This window comes from Rutilus rutilus (assembly GCF_951802725.1).
Source record: "Rutilus rutilus genome assembly, chromosome: 8".
In the NCBI taxonomy this organism is placed as follows: Eukaryota; Metazoa; Chordata; class Actinopteri; order Cypriniformes; family Leuciscidae; genus Rutilus; species Rutilus rutilus.
This window is the reverse complement of record NC_140222.1, coordinates 9,337,301-9,359,596: the sequence shown is the minus strand read 5'-3', so window position 1 is coordinate 9,359,596 and position 22,296 is coordinate 9,337,301. Positions and strand designations below refer to the sequence as shown.

General features: G+C 41.7%; 1 protein-coding gene across 1 annotated transcript; it reads right to left on the bottom strand.

The window, feature by feature from the left end:
- Nucleotides 1-1,515: 1,515 nt before the first annotated feature.
- Nucleotides 1,516-21,563, bottom strand: LOC311296191 (uncharacterized protein). Its single transcript, XM_084417869.1, has 7 exons — nt 21,097-21,563; nt 9,024-9,150; nt 4,076-4,495; nt 3,191-3,250; nt 2,660-2,779; nt 2,544-2,570; nt 1,516-2,343 (listed from the first exon to the last, which is right to left on the bottom strand). Exons 2-6 carry the CDS (start codon nt 9,061-9,063, stop codon nt 2,560-2,562), a joined length of 651 nt encoding a protein of 216 aa, XP_084273995.1. The 5' UTR covers nt 9,064-9,150; nt 21,097-21,563; the 3' UTR covers nt 1,516-2,343; nt 2,544-2,559.
- Between the last annotated feature and the right edge of the window lie 733 nt (nt 21,564-22,296).

Genomic DNA, 22,296 nt, shown 5'->3' with positions numbered 1-22,296 from the left:
GGTTTTCCTGTGGAGTTTCATTTAAAATAAAAATCAAAAAATCAAACAAAAAGCTGAGGAAATCGTGTTTTCGGAACAATGATCAAAACACAGATTAAGATCGGTCCGTGTAACGCTTTGTTAACATAAGTTATCTTGCGCTTTTAATTGCCTCGGCTATCGTCCTGTCAATCATTCTCATTCTCGCGGGTCGCGGCTATGATTACAGTTTCAGTAAAAATGTATTTCACCATCATCGGTACCCACCCTCAGCCGATTGGCATTACAGTATTTGCACCCACCATCCCGTGGCAAAACGGAGCGTCTAAAAGAAAAGTTCTGACTGCTGATCTGAACATTGGTCAGTGAGCCTCTCCCGCTCCGCGCTGTCAAGCGCAGCTTCACCACACACAGCTAAATAAAACAGGCTGGTGGCAAACTAATAATTAATATTTCTGATGTAATGATTTGATTTCTGTGAAACGTGTAAAGTTGCACAGAAGAAAGCCCAATAGGACCTGCCCTGTACAGTTTAAGAATCTGTAGCCATAGTAGAGGACTATTATTTTGTTGAACAGACCTGACCAGGGGTGCGTTTCCCGAAAGCATCGTTGGCCAACTATGGTCGCAAGTTCCGTCGTTACCAATAGAGTTCAATGGACATTGCGATGAACTTGCGACCATAGTTGGCCAACGATGCTTTCGGGAAACGCACCCCAGAGCGACAACTGATGACGTCACATGCTCAGATTTGCTTGACCAATCGGCGGAAGGGGGCGTGTCAGGCCGCCCAGATGTGGAAAACGAATTTTGAAGTCATTTATTCGTTTTTTTGCCTGTGAACCAAAAAAACGAAAAATCAAGCCGAAATCTCGTTTTTTCGTTTTTTTGAAAAAACGAATAAAGGGGCCGTTTTCTCATTTCTGATTATTAAATTTCAAATTGAACAAAGAACTGCAAAGCGTTACACGGACCAAGATCAAATCCATCAACAAAGCTTGCGTTAGTGTTATTTGGTGGCCAAAAACATGAACATTCTTTAATATTTCATTTTATTCTTTAATGCCTTCCATTTTTTATTTCTTTAATTAGGCCAAAAGACCTACTAATTTTTCTCATTTTTTATTAAATGTTGCTATTTTCATTTTGTTTCATAATTTTATGCAACAACGCAACCCCACGAATACAAATGTAAAAATATTTGTCATGCCAATAAATCCCTGTAGAATTGAAGAGAAAACTGAATATTACCGAACTGATAAGAGACGACTCGACGCTGGCGATGTTTATGCCCTAAATCAATACATGATTAACTAACTGTATTTCTCAATGTACATTTCTGAAATGCACTTTCTGTAAAGCTGCTTTGAAACAATATGTATTGTGAAAAGCGCTATACAAATAAATTTGAATTGAATTGAATTGAATATATATCTGAATCATACATATGCTTTTATTATAAATAAAGGGGTGTCATAAGAATAAACTATGAATTCAGAATCAGATTTGAATGACGGTTGAATAAAAACACATTTACAGCATTAAACAGTTTATTAAAAAAACAAAACAAAAAAACAAAAAACAAAGCATAAATGTACACCTCTTCACATATGGGGAAAAAATAAAATGTAAGAGTCTGTTGTTTCTGGATGCATTTTTTTTCCCTATTTACTTTCTCCGTAAGGAATTCGCTAAAATAGTTCTAAACCATTCACCAAACCACCAACAGGAATCAGGAATAGGAATAGGAACTGTGTATGAAAATAAAGAAATAAGGTTTTAAGACTGTTCTAAATATAATGAACTACAATTCCACGATTGAACATTTGCCACAATTCTATGATTCATTTTTCTTCATTTTTCTTCAGGGTTATGGGTAATACAAATTATATTGTGTACTTTGTCAATGAAATACATTTGGTTACTTATGTTGAATACTGACTGAAGGTTTCAGCAGATCCATACACCTTAACTTCAGACATCACAGTAAATCTTAAAGGTTTATACAGAATGATTAAAAACATTTTTCTATCTGGAGAAAATTATGAGGACTTTAACTTCCAGAACCAACAACAATAAAAGTGCAATTCAAGTCATTCAAGTTTCAAAAGTGTCTGTAAATATTACAGATATTAATATCATTACTTTTTTAAAAGAGAAAGTGAAAGTTCTGAACTGTGTCATAACAGCCAACAGTAAGTGCTTTATCATTAATAAGAAACCTGCAAATCATTTCATGTTTCAGCTCATTTTCCCATAAATGATTTTAGAGGAATATTATAGGATACGTTTGTTGTAGCTGATATTATTCTATGGGAATAATGTTGCTGTAGCGATCCTCTCAGATCATGCGTCTTTCTCCGTCTAAGAAAGCAACAAATCACAGATGATAAAAGAAATTAGTGCTGTTTATAGCTACAGAAAATCAGCACATCTGTCATCTATCAGTGAATGAGATCCTATTTGAAATGTTTATTTCCCTATCAGGATGAGTTTTTCAGTGCATGTGAAATCAAACACAGATCTATACAGTACATACACACTACAGTAGTGCAGTATTTTACCTCATATGTGGATTTTCTACGGAACCCCTGCTTTGACAAATAAACACAAATAAACATCAATTTTGCAACATGAAAGAATGTTTCCTCTCAATACAGTATCTGTAGGTGATACTTGCCCCTTCTAGAGCTCCAGTGGCAATGGTAAATCACACCAGCAGCAGTTACACCTGCAAACACCAGAACAGCAACAACTATTCCTGCAACAGGACCTGGAGACAGACCTGAAGCTGGATCAGCTAAAGAGAAACAGACATTAGTGTGAGTGAATCTGACTGTGTTTCTACCATTATCCCTGGAAATAACCCATTCAAAGCAACTTGATTGAAAACGTAACAGTGCATTGATTAAACACTGATTTTCTACTGTACTGTTTATTTTAAGCCCTTTTCCCTGCAATTAATTTTAATGGTGTATACCTTCTTTTAACATTATTTTATCTTTTTTAATATTTTCTTTTTAGCCATGAATCTTTTTGATTACTATAAAAAAATAAATAAAAAAAAATTACGTAAAAACTTTGAATTATCTTTTGTATAAAATGGTCTATAAATAAACTTGCCTTGCCTTAAGAACATACATTTTTTGTTCAATTTATTTTAAATTGGGACAAAGGATGAATATAAATTACAAAAAAGAATGAAACATACTCTTGCCGGTCTCTGGCTCTTTTATTTCCTTATTGGGATCTGCCTTACCAAGATCAGCAGCTGGAAAACACAAGAGAATAGAAATAAAGAAATACAAAACACAGATTAGAAAGAAAAGAAACTATGGATAATTATGGCTTTTCTCTTCATTTGCAGCTGCATAAAAAAAAAAAAAAAAAAACCCAACAAGCTCCCTGCAGCGGCTCATCACTAATACTAATATCACTCATCACTAGTATCAGCATTGCTGAACAAGATAAGGAAACATCACAAGTCAGAATGATCAGTTATGATGAAAAATGTAAAGCATTCAGAAAAAGGTTCTTAAAAAAAACAATTACTCATTTTCAAAAACATTGTATGAAGTATTTACAGAATATTTCTCCTAAATATGACTTGTCAGAGCAGGGATGGGCAACTCCGGTCCTGGAGGGCCACTGTCCTGCAGAGTTTAGCTCCAACCCTAATTAAACACACCTGAACAAGGCAATCAATGCTTTCAGGATTACTAGATAGACAGGTGAGTTTTTATCAGGGCTGAAGCTAAACTCTACAGGACAGTGGCCCTCCAGGACCGAAGTTGCCTATCCCTGTCATAGAGTGTCAGTTTATTTTTTTACCAGAATAGAAATACAGTTTTTAACTATATATGTTGCAATTAAACGAACAGCTTGGCAATGAAAGTTGAATATCTGTTTAATGTTGATTACTATGACAGAAATCAGTTTGTACAGTAAAACCGGTTATGTATATATGAGCAATAACATACAGGGAAAGAGTAAACAGATCTGATATTCCCTCTTAAAACAGTCCAAAATGAAAAAAAAATAATTTACAGTATTCAATCTGCAAAATACTTCAGAGTAATTACATTGATTGACTCACCACTGACAGTCACGCTAAATATTTTGAATGTGGTGCCCATGTTGCTGTTTTTTTTGTTAGTTTTTGTGGGGTCACACTTGCTGTTTCTGTTCAAGCTTTGGCTGGTTCCTGAGCTCTTGCTTTGGATGATATTTGCTTCATAACGTCCAGCATGTTCAGTTGTGATGTCTCTGATGGTCAGAGATCCAGTCTCATAGTCCACCTCCAGTCTGCCTCTGAATCTCCCGTCTTCTCCATCATATAAACAGCTCTTACTGGCCTCTCCGTTGATCATAGCTATGCGAGTGTCGTTGAAAAAAAACAGCACTGGTTCATGTTGTTGTTTGGAAACACTAGTGTTTAGAGTGACTGAACCTCCCATCATCACTGACACTGACACTGGCACTGGCTTCTCTTCATCTGTAACACCAAACACACCTGCTGTGCAGACACAAATAAACAGCTACTTTATGTTTGTGAGGACATGAAATCATGCGTTTCAGAAATGCGTTAGAGCTTGACAAAACTGGTAGACACAAATTACAGAACAGTTCTTTCACAGCTTTCTTTTATATATTGAAAACCTAAATATACAAAGATCCTACTGAAAGTAGTATAAAGAATTATTATTTATCAGTTCAGAATATAGGCTAGAACAGAATACAGAGTTCTGCACTGTAATCCCAGACACATTTATAAAACACGTTCAAGGTGTACATCAAACCGGATCATCATCTACTCAACAATAAATCAAACACTGTGTGGGCATAGGAAATTTGAAGTCAGGTCAACTTTATGCTAATGAGCTATGACGGGGTTCGGCAGAAACCAATCGGAATGTAGAAGTGCTCCGCTTGAGAAGACTCCAGAGAACGCAGTCCTGTAAACTTTGTTTCCGACCAAACATTAGTTCCTGTTTGCAAGCCGCTGTGACGGGTTTCCCTATAATAGCCTATACGATGTGTCCCATGCATTTAAAGGGATAGTTCACGCAAAAATTAAAATTAGTCCATGATTTACTCCACGCCCGCCGACAGGGGGGGACAAACGGGTCTGTTGTCCCGGGCCCAGGGTAGAGGGGGGGCCCAAAAGTGGGCCCTCATTAAATTATTAAATATAAAAATAAATAAGGCCTATTTGTGGAAAAAAATATGTAATATTTGAGTTACATAAAAGCTTTTTATTTGTTTTCTTCCTAATTGTCCTTGAAGGCCAAGAACCCCCCCACCCCCAACACAAAAATGGTTTGGCCACTGATCAAAAATTTGATGTTGACATTTGATTTGAAGTTCAGAACTCTCAAAATGTCCGGCCAGCACAAGTCCGGTGCTCAGAAAATGAAAGAAAAGAGAAGAAGAGAAGAAGAAAATAGAGCCCTGGGAGATTTTCTAAACAAATATTTTTTAAAAAAGGTGGTGACGGTGAAGCTGGAACTAGTAAAGTCAACGGAGAGCAAGGTAAGAAACAGCGCAGCCAACGTTTACGAGCCTTGTCAGGAGTTTTCCTGCGTTGAATTTTTTTTGGCGGCCGCCAAAGCAAATTTTTGTCCTGCCAAAGCCTTATTTGATCGGTAAGTGATGTAGAATAGAATGACTCAGAGAGAGAGAGAGAGCGCCACGGTCGCGCGCGCGCGCTCTCTCTCTCGTCTTCAAACAACACGTAGAGCGCTGTCTTGCTCTCTCTCCCTCATGCATATTAATCAAAATCAATTGACACTATAGTAAAAGGTCGGAAGACCGCAGTTTCACGTGGAGCATTTGGAGATTTTTTTCTCCTGAATTAGCCGAGTGACTTGTGCTAAAAAAAAAAAAGAAAAAAAAAATTGCCTTATTTTCTCTAAAAAGCGTGCCGCCCATTCGGACATAAACCACAATTTCAGTAAACGAAAAAACCTATCCAGTGATGAAATGTTTTCTGTGTTGACACAAATCTTGTGCGATGTCCTAAACTGCCGAGATAATCACACAATGCGTGCCGTAGGCTCATAGACTGTGCGTAGGCCACAAGTCCACCAATGACACCACGTCCGATACGCATAATACGAATGATTCCTTTGAACCATTCACTTTAATGAAGGGTTAAAACAACTGATCTGTCCAACACTGAATTGGTGTATTTAAAAAAAAAAAAAAAAAAAACCTTTACAATAATCTTCCATTTATTAAACTCTAGTTAACTACATTAGTTAACATACTATTAATAAACTGCACTTCACCGGCATTCTTAAGGGATAGTTCACCCAAAAATGAAAATGCTGTCATCATTTAGGCTACTCTTCCTCAAGTTGTTCCAAACCTGTATAACTTTCTTTCTTCTGCTGAACACAAAAGAAGATATTTTTTTTCCTACTATGTAAGTCAATGGGGTCCATCAGTCGTTTGGTTACCGACTTTCTTCAAAATATCTTCTTTTGTGTTCAGCAGAAGAAAGAAAGTTATACAGGTTTGGAACAACTTGAGTAAGTGTAAAAGATGACAGCATTTCCATTTTTGGGTGAACTATGCCTTTAATATCAATTTTAATATTCTTGCTACTAATAGCCTACATTATTGAAATCAAAAGTTGTATTTGTTAACATAGTTAATGCAGAGGAGAGGAAGAGCAAGGGAAAAGGATAGATCTGGGCGCCGGGGGGGGGGGCATCTAAGATTATCTCGTCCTGGGCCCAGGCAAGACTGTCAGCTGGCCTGATTTACTCACCCTGAAGCCATCTTAGGTGTACTGTGTATTTGACATTCTTCTTTCAGACGAATACAATCAGAGTTACATTAAAAAAAAAAAATGTCCTGGCTCTTCCAAGCTTTATAATGGGAGTGAATGGCTGTCTGTCTTTGAAAGTCCATCAAAGCGCATCCATTCATGATTCGAGTCTCTGGGGTTAATAAAGGTCTTCTGAAGTAAAGCGATGCTTTGTGTAAGAAAAATATCCATATTTAAAACTTTCTCGATTAAAATAACTAGCTTCTGGCAGACAGATGTACGCATCAATTTACGGTGGAAGAGTGACCCTTGAACTTGAACGTAAAGCTAGTTACTTTGTCAATAAAGTTATGATGATACGATCTCAGCCAGCGATACGATATTTGCTATTCTAAAGATAACAAATCAAAGATACGATTCGATTCAGGGCTATATCAATCGATTTATTGATATCGACATTATATGCGGCAAGTTTACAGAACCAGTTACTTTTTTTTAACTCAAGTGCAGCCAAAATATATATCATGAACATTTATAAAACCATTTAAAAACTGCACACCCTCTCCCGATTGGGAAATTTAAAACGGAAGAGTTTATTTGCAAAAACAGATCATTCCGTTCTTGTTAATTTTCATAAATGATGTTTTTATTTATTGTGCATTCCAAGTCCATCAATCAAATTGCAGCTGGGTTGTTTTAAGTAATAATAACTAAAAAAATACAGTGTTGTTGGCATGGCAGCAAGCCATAATTGTGACGCTCTCGCCGGCAGCGGTGTGACTGTGAACGCACAGTAAGATGCCACCAGTGGTCTCTATGATGCTTTTGGGAAACAAACGCCCTGAGATGTCAGCATCCTTGCCTAACTCATCATCAGGGTTGGGGAGTAACGGAATACATGTAACTGCGTTATGTAATCAGGAAACAAAAATCCAGTAACTGTAATCCGTTACAGTTACGTCAAAAAACGTAGTAATCAGATTATAGTTACATTTTGAAAAAAGGGGGAATAATTTCAGGATTACAATGGTTTCATTTAAAACTAAATAAATAAGTATTTTGGCATAACACTATATTAAGCGCTGCTTGATTATACAGTAGTTCCTGGTTCTGTTGCCAGTAATGACTTGGGTGTGCCACGCGCTGGTGCATGCGCAAATAACAGCTTTGTACAATCTCCTCAGACGCAGATTGAATCACTGCTGCTAGTAGAAACGATGCTGCCTGCGGGTAAAATCGATTTTAATTCATGGAAATCCCGCTGCTATTTTGTAGAAATTAGGAGAGTAGCTTTTTTAGTACCCAAAATGTCCTTTCTTAATCTTTTCTCGCGTAACGGGATGTTCGCTGTAACGTAGGGGAACTCCCACTGCCAGTGCCAACGCCCCAAGTTCAGTCAGGCAAATTAAGAAAGATCACGGCTTTAGTCAACATGTAGGCCTATTTTAAAATAAACTTATATGTCGATTGTGTAAATTTTTTAAATGTTGTGTTTTTATTTTTTAGTTAAAAATTAGTTAAAAATAAAACAAAATAATCTGTAATACCATACATTAGCCACTAGATGTCTGTATATCCCTTTACATAAATATATATTCAGGCCTGTGTGTATATTTTGCAAATATTGTACACTGCACCAAATTCTTAATAAATAAAATATATATATTTATTTTTTTAATAATATTCCTTCTTGCTTGACTTTATTTATATACTTGACCTTGAAGTAATCCAAAAGTAATCAGTTACATTACTTTCATATTATAGTACTTGGATTACGTTACTGAATACTTTTTTTATGAAGTAATTTGTAACTGTAACGGAATACAGTTTTAAAGTAACCCTCCCAAGCCTGCTCATCATTGCCTAAGTGCAAATATGAACTTTCAACTATCAAAAAAAGTTAACATTGAACTTACAGGTTCTATAATGATCCATTGATTTTTTGCCAGTTCTTTTTTTAACCTTTTCACAGAGATGAGTATAGCATTTATTGCCTTTGAATTATTATTATTATTTTTTCTAGAATATTACAAGTTGTGGATAAATGTTTTGGTGGGGCTCTGCTGCCCCTTTCGTAAGAACTAGTTCGACCACCTAGCAGAGCCAAGCCTACCTTTTGGACTGACCAGCCTATCTTTTCATGTAACTAACTTTGAACATTAATGACATAAGTCATATAAGTCTTTGTGAAAAGAATTAATGACTAACTTAGTCTAAACTGTTTATACAACCTGCCATATTAGTAAAGAATCATCACTGCTTTACTTACAGAGGGTAAGGAGCACAAAACAGCCAGTCATTTTCTCCATTTGAACTTCTTCTTTAATGTTTTATGGCGGTATGGCATATTCCACCACCTACTGGGATGGAATCTGGAGCATTGACGTTGAGGAAAACTACATCAAAAAAAACAAAAACAAACAGACAAACATAAATTTTACAAAATTACATATACGTCTTAAATCCTGTCCATTAACTCTGTGTCTTTAAGATATTTAAATAGAATATTGAACACTCTTACTGTGTGTTCACACCAAACACAAATAGAGTGTCAAATTCGCATCTATCGCGTCTAGTTGGACGCTTGAACATTTTAAATCCATTCGCACATCCAGAGCGAAATTGCCGCGCATGAAAAGCAAAAGATTGAAGAGAAATTGACACGTCTGAGGCGAAATCAGCTTCTTGTGGGAGGGGCAAGTGCTAGGCGGTTGTCTGTTTGCAAAATGGCTGATGTTGATCGAGCATTCTTCGAGAGAGTTACCGCATCGGAGCGAGGATCACCCTTGCGTGCACACATGCGCAAAAACAACAACAACAAAAAAAAACGCCTGAGCACAATAGAATAGGAGCGCAATAATTATAACAAAAATATACATATTTCTAAAATATTTTTTGTTGAACAATAAATGTGCCGTATGAAGAATTTTAAACCTACAAGCAAGTTATTACTATAACCCATTCTTATAATTAATTATTAATTTATTTAAGTTTGTTCATCTAAAACTTTATTTGACAGTCTAGATTTTTGATGACCTGTTTTGTGCATTTAATATTTAGACTCTAATATAGAGCCTCGATTTCTGTTGAGACATTCAGATGGTAGAGTCAGAATTTGGCGTTAACAGAATGAGAACATGGATCCATCATGCCTTGTTACCACTGTGCAGGCTGGTGGTGGTGGTGTAATGGTGTGGGGGATGTTTTCTTGGCACACTTTAGGCCCCTTAGTGCCAATTGGGCATCGTTTAAATGCCACGGCCTACCTGAGCATTGTTTCTGACCATGTTCATCCCTTTATGACCACCATGTACCCATCCTCTGATGGCTACTTCCAGCAGGATAATGCACCATGTCACAAAGCTCGAATCATTTCAAATTGGTTTCTTGAACATGACAAGGAGTTCACTGTACTAAAATGGCCCCCACAGTCACCAGATCTCAACCCAATATAGCGTCTTTGGGATGTGGTGGAACGGGAGCTTCGTGCCCTGGATGTGCATCCCACAAATCTCCATCAACTGCAAGATGCTATCCTATCAATATGGGCCAACATTTCTAAAGAATGCTTTCAGCACCTTGTTGAATCAATGCCACGTAGAATTAAGGCAGTTCTGAAAGCGAAAGGGGGTCAAAAACAGTATTAGTATGGTGTTCCTAATAAACCTTTAGGTGAGTGTATGTGAATGGACGAAAGACCCAGAAGCACAACCACCTTTCACACACCCTGACATAGTCAATTACCTGGTTTATGCTATCAGTGCATAAACGATGCAAGAGTTTAGAAGCTTTAAGTCATTAAGCTTATGAACAATTCTGCAAGACTTACAAACCCACAAACCTGTAAAAGTTTGGGGCTCAGTCATAAGTGAGGTTTCAGGCTGGTTTAAAGTACTTCTTCCTGCCTCTATTGGCGCTTTTCCACTGCATGGTACGGCCCGGTTCGGCTCGCCTCGGCGCGGAACGGTTCGGCTTGCTTCGCTTTTCCACTGCGTGGTACGACTCGACTCAGTACGGCACGGTTCGGTTCGCTTTAGCTCGGTTGCTTTTCCACTGCAGTTAGTACTGCTTTAAAGTGGGTGGGACTGATCGTTATAGTTGCCGTCTCTACTGCCATGAAATCATCAAATTAAATGCGAATTTTTCATTCCGTGTTTCCCCATCCGCTCTTCGGCAACCAACGAGAGGAACGTCTGCCGCTCGTCCACTGACCACTATTCAGCCATTTATTTTTTTGAAGTTTATACTCTTTTTTTTTTTTAAGCAAATACTTTTAAAACAGGCGCTACAGTGTTGGCTGTTGTCTACTGGCTATTTAAATCTAGCGGGTTTAGTGTCTCGTGTCATAAATACAATGACGCTGGTAGAGATGATTCTGTCTGACCAATCAGTGATCTGCAGTGTTTTCACGTCACATTTTAGTATCGGTACGGTACGCTTGGAACCTCAACAGAGGTGGTACCATTTAAAGCGAGCCGAAGCGAGCCGTACTGTACCGTGCAGTGGAAATGCGCCATAAGTGAGCCGTGCCGAACTGAGCCGTACCGTACCATGTAGTGGAAAAGCGCCATTAGTATTAATGCTCATGGGTAGCCTAAATGGGTTCCATTCAGACCTTAACATTGAGTATTTTACTGTTATGTGTCAACAAGATTCAACAAGATATTTTCACCTGGCTATACACAATGTTTAGATCTGTTGTGGTATTTATGCAAATTAGCACATACGTAATTAGATTATGCACCGTTTGTCCATGTTAACAAACAATTTAAAAAAACTTGTAATACAATTTTTGTTTGTCTTGATGCAAGTAATCAACTCAGTAATGTTCATGGTGATATCTAAAGGTTACAATTTTTGCCCTATTCACATGCACAGTAAAATCTCCAGTGTTGAAATCCTGGTGTTAAGGACTTTTAGAGTAAAGAGTTCATTTTCTGGTGTTGAATTTCAAGGGATTAACACTGCTAGTGTAAACCGCACCCTCTGGCTGGTGAAAATATGTGGAGTTAAATTAATAACACAGAGAGAGTGTAATTAGTTACATCCGGGACATTTACGCGCTGGGCGCGATCCAAACGATCTGAAACTTTTTTCAAAGACGCCATTTTCTTTGACTCGCGATGCAAGGCATACGAGGAGGGAAAACGCATCAATTAAGTGTTTTATCACATTTATACATGCATTTTATAACATCATATTGTTTTATAACAATATGTATGTGCTGTGCACTGCTAAACCGCTCTCAGAGGGACATTTTCCATGACGCGCTAAGCGGAGCAGTCCAGGATGATGTTGCTTTTTAACAGGGAAACGACGAAAGTAAGTGTTTTAACTCATTTACAATGTATTTTATAACATATTGATTTATAGCGATATTTAAATGCTCCGCACGCTTAAATGAGACGAAACTTTTTTCAAAGGCGACGTCTTCTTTGACTCGATACGGACGTCATTGATTGACAACAGACACGGAAGAGAATACAATGCTGAATAAAGTCGTAGTTTTTGTTATTTTTGGACCAAAATGTATTTTCGGTGCTTCAAAAAATTCTAACTAACCCAACTGATGTCACATGGACTACTTTGATGATGTCTTTATTAGCTTTCTGGACAAGGACAGTATACCGTGCATACATTTTCAATGGAGGGACAGAAAGCTCTCGGACTAAATCTAAAATATCTTAAACTGTGTTCCGAAGATGAACGGAGGTCTTACGGGCTTGGAACGACATGAGGGTGAGTCATTAATGACAGTTTTCATTTTTGGGTGAACTAACCCTTTAAAAATATCATCATTAAGTGTTCCAAAGATGAGCAAAACTCTTACTGGTTTGGAAAAACATGAGGGTGAATAATTAATGACAGAATACAAATTTTTGGATGAATTAAGTCTTTAATTTACTTGGAAATCAGTAAATTCAAGTCTTAATCTAACCAAAATAGTTTCTTGTTTGAGTCACAAAAGTCTAAGATGGCTGAACTTTTTCCACCATAAACTTGCTGTATTTATAAAACACAAATTGTATTTATTTTTAATTGGTCTGGTTTTGTGTTGTCTAGGGATCCAGCACTCCAGGATTTTTCGAGAAAGTTGGATATGCACAGCCTTGAAACAACTATGCACTGTACTTTACTGTTGGCAACTGGACACAACTGATCCACTCATATTCTGCAATTGTTTTTCATCTGCTGAATGTTGTTGACCCAAGCACTGCTGTACTGTTGCAAAGTCGAAGGTACTGAATCAACTTCACTGACACAGAGCTTACATTCACTGACATGTACAGGACTTGAGGTATTACATACCATTTGAATAAGCAGCTTTCATATAATTCTGGTGACAGAAATGCCCATATTGTGCCTTCATCATTTATTTTAAAAGTTAACCTATGATGTGAAGGGGCTTGGTAGTTAATAAAAAAATAGTTTGTTAAAACAACTCTTTGCATTTTGCCTTTATTTTTAACTTAACAATGAACAGAATTCTACTATGATCCCAGACTGAGGTTACAATTTAACTTTCTGGATTGTTTTGAAATAAAGGTTTGAAAGAGTAATGTAGAGTGATGCGTTTATTTCAAATTGAATTTATTCTTTTCAGATTAAATTATTTAACAGTTCTTTAAAGTGGGTAATGCAGAACACTAATTAGAAAAACTGGTAACTCCTTCGTGTTTTTATTTGTAAAAATGTGTTTCATCAACACCAGGATGGTGTAATATTTGACTCCTATAAGGTTTGTGATAAATGTTAGGTCAACACCAGAAGAGTGTAAAATTTTAACTGCACCCAGGCCCAGCTCTGTAACAGTGTTGTTGTTCTCTGCATTGGTGTTAATATTTTAATCTCTTAGTGTTCATATTGTAACACTGTGTCGGTGTTGCGAGAGGCAACACTTTTGAAAGTGTTGAACTAACACTTTGTGGGTGGTTCCCATATACACACTTTTAAAGTGTTGAAATTAACTCTATTGGTGTTGATTTCCGGATTTCAAATTTACTGTGTGAGTAAAAGAATGAATAGGCGTATGAGTAGGCTATATTTGGGTCTTTTTCAAAACTTTCCCCTAATGGGATTCTTCGGGACTTTTTTTTTTTCCTTACTCGGGACATATTGAGGATACAAAATCAGTTGAGTTTGCAATTTGTTCAACCTTTTTTCATAAAATGACTGTACTATACATCACAGACACAGATAACGTGTTCAGATCACTGGTAACACAAATATAAAGTGTAGCGCACCCTACCCTTAACCTTTAATAGGGCGGAGCACCCAGGTTCTAAACAATGTCTCTCGACTTTATTATTGTCTCTCCTATTACCCTAGTTGCCTACTAACCCAACAGAGAAAAACGTACTTGGTTACTTACGTAACCTCGGTTCCCTTAGAGATAAGGGAACGAGTACTGCGTTGCAAACGCTGAGGGAAAACTCCTTTTCTCGAGAATATTGAAGCCTTTATTTTAAAACGCATTGCTGCAGCATAAGCGAGAGCATCAAGCTCGCGCGAGCTAGCTGATAGGCTGTGCTGCAGGCAACTGCACGAACCAATGGCGAGAGAGCAGAGGCGCGTGAACCAATCAGAGAGCTTGGCGCCCTGCCATACTCGAGCGCGCCAAATAGGGCGTGGCAGGAGAGTATAAATACAGAGAAATCTCGCCATAAAACAGGTCTAATCGACTGAACGAAAATACCTGATGTTCGAGAATAGCACGGCAGGGCAACGCAGTACTCGTTCCCTTATCTCTAAGGGAACCGAGGTTACGTAAGTAACCAAGTACGTTCCCTTACGAGAACGTTCTCTCGTACTGCGTTGCAAACGCTGTGGGAACACTTTTTAAAACGCCGTGCTAAGTCTCGTGACTACTCTAATCCAGGGATCCCGGGATAGAAAGAGTAGCCAGAATACCACAGACCAGAACATCGGGCCTAAAGATATATAGCGTGTACATAGACTAGGGCAAAAAGGCCAGCCTACGTAAAGTTCCCTTACAACTTAGAGAACTAACCTGGATCCAGAGAGCCAGGGTTAGATGGAGAGAACTCGTGCTTGTAAAGCCGGGATCTCTAAGTTATAAAATCTTGCAAATGTGGACGGAGTTGACCAGCCTGCCGCCGCACAAATGTCTTCAATAGGGACACCACTAGTCCAAGCCCACGAGGAGGCGATGCCTCTCGTAGAGTGAGCCCTGACACCTATGGGGCAGGAGAGGCCCAGTGAGGTGTATGCAAGAGCAGTAGCATCAACTATCCATCTGGATAGCGTGAGTTTCGTGACCGGCAACCCCTTGGTTCGGCCCCCGAAACAGACAAAGAGCTGTTCAGACTGTCTAAATGAGGCTGAACGCTCCAAGTAAATTCTCAACGCTCTAACAGGGCAGAGCGTGTGAGCATCACTGTCTTCCCCCGAAGCTGGGAGAGCTGACAGCGAAATTACCTGTGCTCTGAACGGAGTAGAGAGCACTTTAGGTACATAACCGTGTCTTGGCTTTAAAAGGACTTTAGAGTCGTTAGGGCCAAACTCAAGACAGGAAGCGCTTATGGAAAGCGCGTGTAAGTCCCCTACTCTTTTGACTGACGCCAGTGCCAGTAAAAGAGCGGTTTTCAGGGAAAGGGATTTTAGGTCCGTTGACCTTAAAGGTTCAAAGGGAGGTCCCTTCAGGGCCCGTAGAACCAGTGAAAGATCCCAGGCCGGCACTGAGGGCGGCCGAGGCGGGTTGAGCCTCCTAGCTCCTTTAAGGAAGCGAACAATAAGGTCGCATTTTCCCAAAGAAGAGCCAGCCACCAGAACGTGAAAAGCCGCGATGGCTGCCACGTATACTTTGAGTGTTGACGGGGAACGTCCCGCGTCCAGCATCTCTTGGAGAAAGGAAAGAACCATTGGCACTTCACAAGTGTACGGGTCGAGGTTTCGAGCCTGACACCAGCTGGAAAACACTGACCATTTAAGGTGGTAGAGACGTCTAGTAGACGGAGCTCTAGCCTCCAGAATAGTATTCAGGACGCCCTCTGGGAGGTCCTGGGGTAGCCGTTGAGTGGCCAAGCATGAAGGGCCCACAAGTCGGGACGGGGGTGCCAGATCCTTCTGTTCGCTTGAGCCAATAAGTCGCTCCTCAGAGGAATTGGCCAAGGGTCTGAAACAGACAGCTGCATCAACTCTGGGAACCAAGATCGGGACCGCCAGAGAGGAGCTATCAGGAGGGTCGCACACCCCGTGTTCCTGATCCGTTCGATGACCTGAGGTAACATCGAGACCGGAGGAAACGCATAAAGGGGACGATTGGGCCAGTCGTGGGCCAGCGCGTCCCTTTTCTTCGAAAAGAAGATTGGGCAGTGACAGTTGTCTTCTGAGGCGAAGAGGTCTACCTCTGCCTGCCCGAAGACTTCCCATAATAGGAGAACTGTCTGGGGGTGGAGTGACCATTCCTCTGGGGGAACGTTGCCCCGAGAGAGCATGTCTGCTCCTATATTCAACGTGCCCGGCACGTGAGCTGCTCTGAGCGAGCGCAGATTGGTCTGAGCCCATAGTAGCAGCTGAGTCGCTATGGCGAACAGATTGCGGGATCTGAGGCCGCCCTGGCGATTTATGTAGGACACCACCGACATGTTGTCCGTCCGGACCAAGACATGGTGTCCTGCCAGGTGTGGAAGGAAGGTTTTTAGGGCTAGAAAAACTGCTCTCATCTCGAGGCAGTTTATGTGTAGGCGTTTCTCCGAGCTCGACCAGAGGCCGGAGGCAGGCCTGCCCTCGTACAGGGCTCCCCAACCTGAGTTGGAGGCGTCTGTCGAAATGACCCTCCTTTCTGAGACCACTCCCATGCTTACGCCCTGCTGATACCAGCTGGCGTTCATCCAGGGGGCCAGTGCTAGGATGCAATGCTGGTCCACCCTGATATTCAAGATACCCGAACGCCAAGCGTGAGGGGGCACCCGAGGTGCTAGCCACAGCTGAAGAGGACGCATGCGCAGTAGGCCTAGTTGGAGTACTGAAGCTGCCGAAGCCATAAGGCCCAAAATCCTCTGATACGTTCGAAGGGGTACATAAGCGCCCTTCGTGAACGACGCGGCGAGCCGCTGGATCGAGAGAGCACGGGTTGATGTGGGCCATGCTCTCATAAGTACGGAGTCTAGAACTGTTCCCAGGAACGTGATACGTTGACTGGGCGACAGAATACTCTTGGAGAAGTTCACTCTGAGCCCCAGGCATTCCAGATGACTGAGAAGCCAGGCTTTGTGAGTATTGGACTCCGCCTCTGACTGAGTCAAAATGAGCCAGTCGTCGAGGTAGTTCAGGATGCGCATTCCCCGCTGTCTTAGGGGGGAGAGAGCCGCATCCATGCATTTCGTGAACGTACGAGGTGCCAGTGCCAGTCCAAAAGGTAGAACTGTGTACTGGTATGTCTGCCCCTCGAAGGCGAATCTCAAGAATGGCCTGTGGTGGGGGTTCACTTGTATGTGAAAGTACGCATCTTTTAGATCCACTGAGAAGAACCAATCGCCTGGGCGAATTTGCGCCAGGATGTGTTTGGTTGTAAGCATTCTGAACGGCCGTGTCATGAGGGCTTTGTTCAGATGTCTGAGATCTAAAATGGGTCTTAAGCCGCCGTCCTTCTTCGGAACGAGGAAGTAACGGCTGTAAAACCCTGACTCGCTTAGTGCAGCGGGAACTCTCTCGATAGCCCCCTTTGCCAGCAGACCCTGTACTTCGGTGCGGAGGACGTGGGACAATGTGCTCCTTACCGAAGTTTGAATAACAGCTCGAAAGCGTGGTGGTCTGCGGGAGAACTGAAGCGAGTAACCGCGCTTTATAATGTTCATTACCCACTCTGAGACTCCGGGTATGGCCTGCCATGCCATAGCCCGATGAACCAGAGGTATAATCATGTCTGAAGACTGAGCGCCTGGAGACGGGGGCTCGACTAGACATGGAAGTGAAATTCTGCTCGATTTGTGCTTTTTGTGGGTCGCTGTTAAAACAGCGTTTGTGTGCAGAGGTGCATGAAGAATAACAGGCCCTATTTCTGCATTTAAAACCACTCCAGCCGCCTGAGCTGAAGAGGGGGCTGTGAGAAGCGTTCGAGCGATCTTCGGGGCTGGTCCGGCCGCGGCGGGACATGAACCCCTCTTCCTGTCGGTTAGGACGGCTTCTTAGGCTCGTGGTCGAGCGTGAGCTTCGGCCTGGGTCCCTGGCGCTTGGGGAATGGGTACCGTTTCGCCTGCTTTAGGTGCTGACCGGTTTCAGCCGCTGGGCGGGGCTGGTGAACCTGAGGCACTGGCTTTTCCGGCCGCGGCGCGCTCTTGGGGCGCCGTGAAGCCGAGCTGGAGCGTTTGGGGAGAAAGTGCTTCATAGCACTTGAAGCCTTCTGTGCTTCAGTGAAACGCTCCGCGAAGCCGTTAACAGATGGGCCGAAGAGACCAGATGTGGAGATCGGAGAATCCAAGAAGGCGGTTCTATCTGCGTCCTTGATCTCCGTCAAGTTGAGCCACAGGTGGCGCTCAAGCACAATCAAACTGGCCATACTGCGGCCGAGGGCTTGTGCGGTGGTCTTCGTGGCCCGAAGCGCCAAATCTGAAGCACTACGGAGGTCTTTCAGGGTGTCCGGGAAAGAGCCTGACTCATCCAAGGAGCGGAGGAGCTTTGCTTGGAACGCCTGAAGTGTAGCCATGGCGTGAATCCCCGAAGCAGCTTGGCCAGCGGCGGTGTAGGCGCGGGCGGCCAAAGCTGAGGTAGCCCTGCAAGGCTTAGAGGGCAGCGCCATTTTGGACCTCCAACTGCCTGCAGTGGGAGGGCACAAATGAACGGCGACCGCTTCCTCGATGGGGGGAAGAGACACGTAGCCCTTCTCTTCAGCGCCGTCGACAGAGGAGAGAGTATGAGAAGCTGAAGAGCGCGTTCGCGCTGAAAAGGGCGCGCGCCAGCTTTTAGTGAGCTCCTCGTGAACCTCCGGCAGAAAGGGGGCGGCGCGCTGACGGGGGGCCTGTTGGCGGCCCGGCAGGTACCATTCGTCGAGGCGGCCTCTCGTAGGTTCAGCTGGGGAAAGCCAGTTGAGTCCTAGTTCGTCGACAGCGCGAGACATGACACGGCAAAGTTCGGCGTCAATGCTCGCACGTGCGTCAGGACGATCACACAGAGAGGAGGGGGCGGGGTCCACAGAGCCCGACCATTCCTCGCTCTCAGATGCCGCCACAGAAACTGCGTCATCATCCTCCGCGGATCCGCCAAAGGAAACGAGTCCCACCGCTTCGAGAGAGGGGCGTTGATCGCTCCTCGCGAACAGAACCGGAGATGGGGGGGAGGGCGAAGCACGCGGGGAGAGACCCGGCGTGAGCTCTTCAACCTCACCGCTTTCAGGGATCCTCTGATCTCGTCGCTTCTTCCTACGGGGCTCGTGGGGCGCCGAAGACGGAAGTGAAGCGGGTTCACCCTCTGAAGTAGCGAGGGTGAAACGTGACCGGAGAACCGCCATGGTCATGCTGTCACAGTGTGGACAGCCGCCTTTAGTGAGCGCTGACTCGGTGTGCTCAGGACCGAGGCAGACAGCACACAGTGTGTGTCTATCAGACACGTGCAGGGAAACCCCGCAGGAATCACAAACGGGCATTTGAATCAACGCCGTTTACGCGCTGTGAAAACAGCGATTTGCTCTTTTGTGAGATAGCAAAAAAGGATACTCGTCGGATGCCACAGGGAAACGCTCAGCCGGCGATGCAATGAAGATCTGCCAAGACGCGAAGCTGTTCCGCTGAAGGGCTTTTCCACGACGAGCGGCTTCTCTCTGGAGATTTCAGCGAAGAGGTGAGTCTCGAAGCTGAAGGAGATTAGATCTGTTTTATGGCGAGATTTCTCTGTATTTATACTCTCCTGCCACGCCCTATTTGGCGCGCTCGAGTATGGCAGGGCGCCAAGCTCTCTGATTGGTTCACGCGCCTCTGCTCTCTCGCCATTGGTTCGTGCAGTTGCCTGCAGCACAGCCTATCAGCTAGCTCGCGCGAGCTTGATGCTCTCGCTTATGCTGCAGCAATGCGTTTTAAAATAAAGGCTTCAATATTCTCGAGAAAAGGAGTTTTCCCTCAGCGTTTGCAACGCAGTACGAGAGAACGTTCTCGTAAGGGAACACCCTCAATCCACACAAAAGGTAAGTTTAAAGAAGTTAACAATAGGATTTATTAAAACAAAAAAGGAAACAATAATAAAATAAAATGAATAGTGATTCAATTAAGACTGTATTGAATCAGAAAGTCTGATGTGTATTTTACATTGATAAATACCTCTTAAAATACCGTTTAAAGTCCGTGTGAACCGGAAGTTGCAAACGACTTTTCTCCAGTGTCGTGACGCATTTCCCACTGAAAAGGAATATTGAACAGAGGGCAGACCTATTTTTTACAGTCTATGGGGCAGACACTCTAGCGCTCCTGCTCTCCATCTCTGAAAGATAACGACGGCTAACAATTTTGTTCTGTGTATTAACTTGCACGGATTAATTTTTCACCATAAGACTAGTAATATGCGCTAACAAAGTAGGGTCAATCTTGATTTCAGTTGGACTTTAACTATTTCACGATCTCAGCAATAGGCAAATAACCGGAATGAATTTCACATTAAATGGTATTCATTCACTCCATGGAACGCACTGAGCGTGATAGTCACTCATTTCGGTCTTTTGTCACGCACTCCGCCACACGTTGTATTTCACAAGCGGAAAAACTATTTATAATATATTTAATTTGCCGCAGCGCCCAAAATTTCTCTGGCCGCACCGCGCTCACTATGAAACCGGCAGAAGTCAAGCGCGTCTCCCCGGGAGTTCTGGACTGGTTCTTTAGTCGAGCCTGCCTCTTATCAGCAAATCAAAAGAAAGAAAGAGGCTACACAATAGCCAATCAGAAAATAGCACTATTGTATCTGGGTGAGATTTAACGCAACAAGCAATGAAAAAAAGCATATCCTGGAATGTTTCACTTGATTCTGCTACAGCCGTCTTTCGAAAGTTTCGTTCACAGTCAGGAAACCACTCCGAGCACAGAGTAAGTCATGATCTCCTGTTTTAATGTTACAACAAATGCACAACTTGTTTAACACAAACACTGACAGCTTAGAAAATGTTTCCCAGATAATTAGCATTAGTTTTTCACGAGTGTCTGTTAGCCAGCCTGTTCACTGACCTGCTCAGAACAAGTAGTCTCTAGGCCTAGTCATATTTTCATTATCACACGATGACTGACATAGTCACATAAACATCTCTCTCTCCAATAGGCTTAGTAATTTTTATTTATAATTATTAATAACAACAACAAAAAACACTAATATTAATGAAACAACCCCAATCAACAGATCACCTGAACGCCTGATGAACTCCGAGATTTTCCTCCACGGTAGTCGGCAGAAGGGCGGCGCGGTTCTCTCCACTATGTCAGCGGGTATAAAAGTGCGGCCTGGTCCGGATCAAGGAGCACTATTTCAGACACAGAAATTACTTGTCCTCGAAATAAACTAAACTCAGATGACTATTTGCGGTCAAACGCTAGTTAGCCGTCTGGTTTCTCACTCTCAGTCTCAATAATGAACGAAGCTTCGTGCTGTGCTGGGAAGCAGGCTCAGATGAAAAATAACCGTAGCCTACTTCTCTTGTAGCCTACATAGTATAAAACACAAGCAAAAACAAAAAAAAAAGCCTTCAAAACACTGGATATAAGTTTAACACACTAATTGAATAGATAAAATCGCTATCTTTTTAGTCTTAACCTCACAACTCGCGGAACTCTCACATTTAGTGATGGGTCGTTCGCGAATGACCAGGTGCAGTGAACATGTGAGTCCTATAGACCTTATGTAGCCCCGCCCCTTTTCAGCGCTGCGCTCGTTGTCTTTTGACTTCCTGTATTTTCACAGAAAATCTTGCGTATTTATGAATGAACGGCTTGTTTTAAAATCTTCTCGGTCTACTAACAGTTGTTAATACATCTGCTTTAAACATTACAATCCTCATGATAACTTTCGTTAACTTTACATTAAGTAAATCCACTTCAAAAGCTATTACTCTTGGACAGCAGTGACATAGGAATATACAGAGCGACCGCAAAAACGGAAGTTCAAAGACAATATTCTTAAGAGGGCGGCGCCCTCGTTTCTTTTTTTTTCTTTCTTTTTTTCTTGTTTTTTCTTTTTTTTTCTTTAGCTAAATTACAAACATTTCAAGTACAATGCAACAAAAAACAAAATGAATACAAGGCATTGTAAATACAATTCAAAATATAAACCAAAGAATAAGAACATCAACTTAAGTATAAATGTACATAATAACAATAATAATAATAATAAAAGTAAATACAGAAATCAAAGTTGATAATATCAGGGCAGTTATATGTATTTGAAAAGTTTTAAAATTTGTATTGTTTTTATAAGCTTTTTGTTTTGTGATCTCATGTTTGAATATATAGTATATTGTGAGATCAGTGTTATAAAAGGTAATATAGGAGGGTTTCTTTTGAGTTATTTTTGTCTTATGAATATAAAACTCAGCCAAAATAATTAAAAGA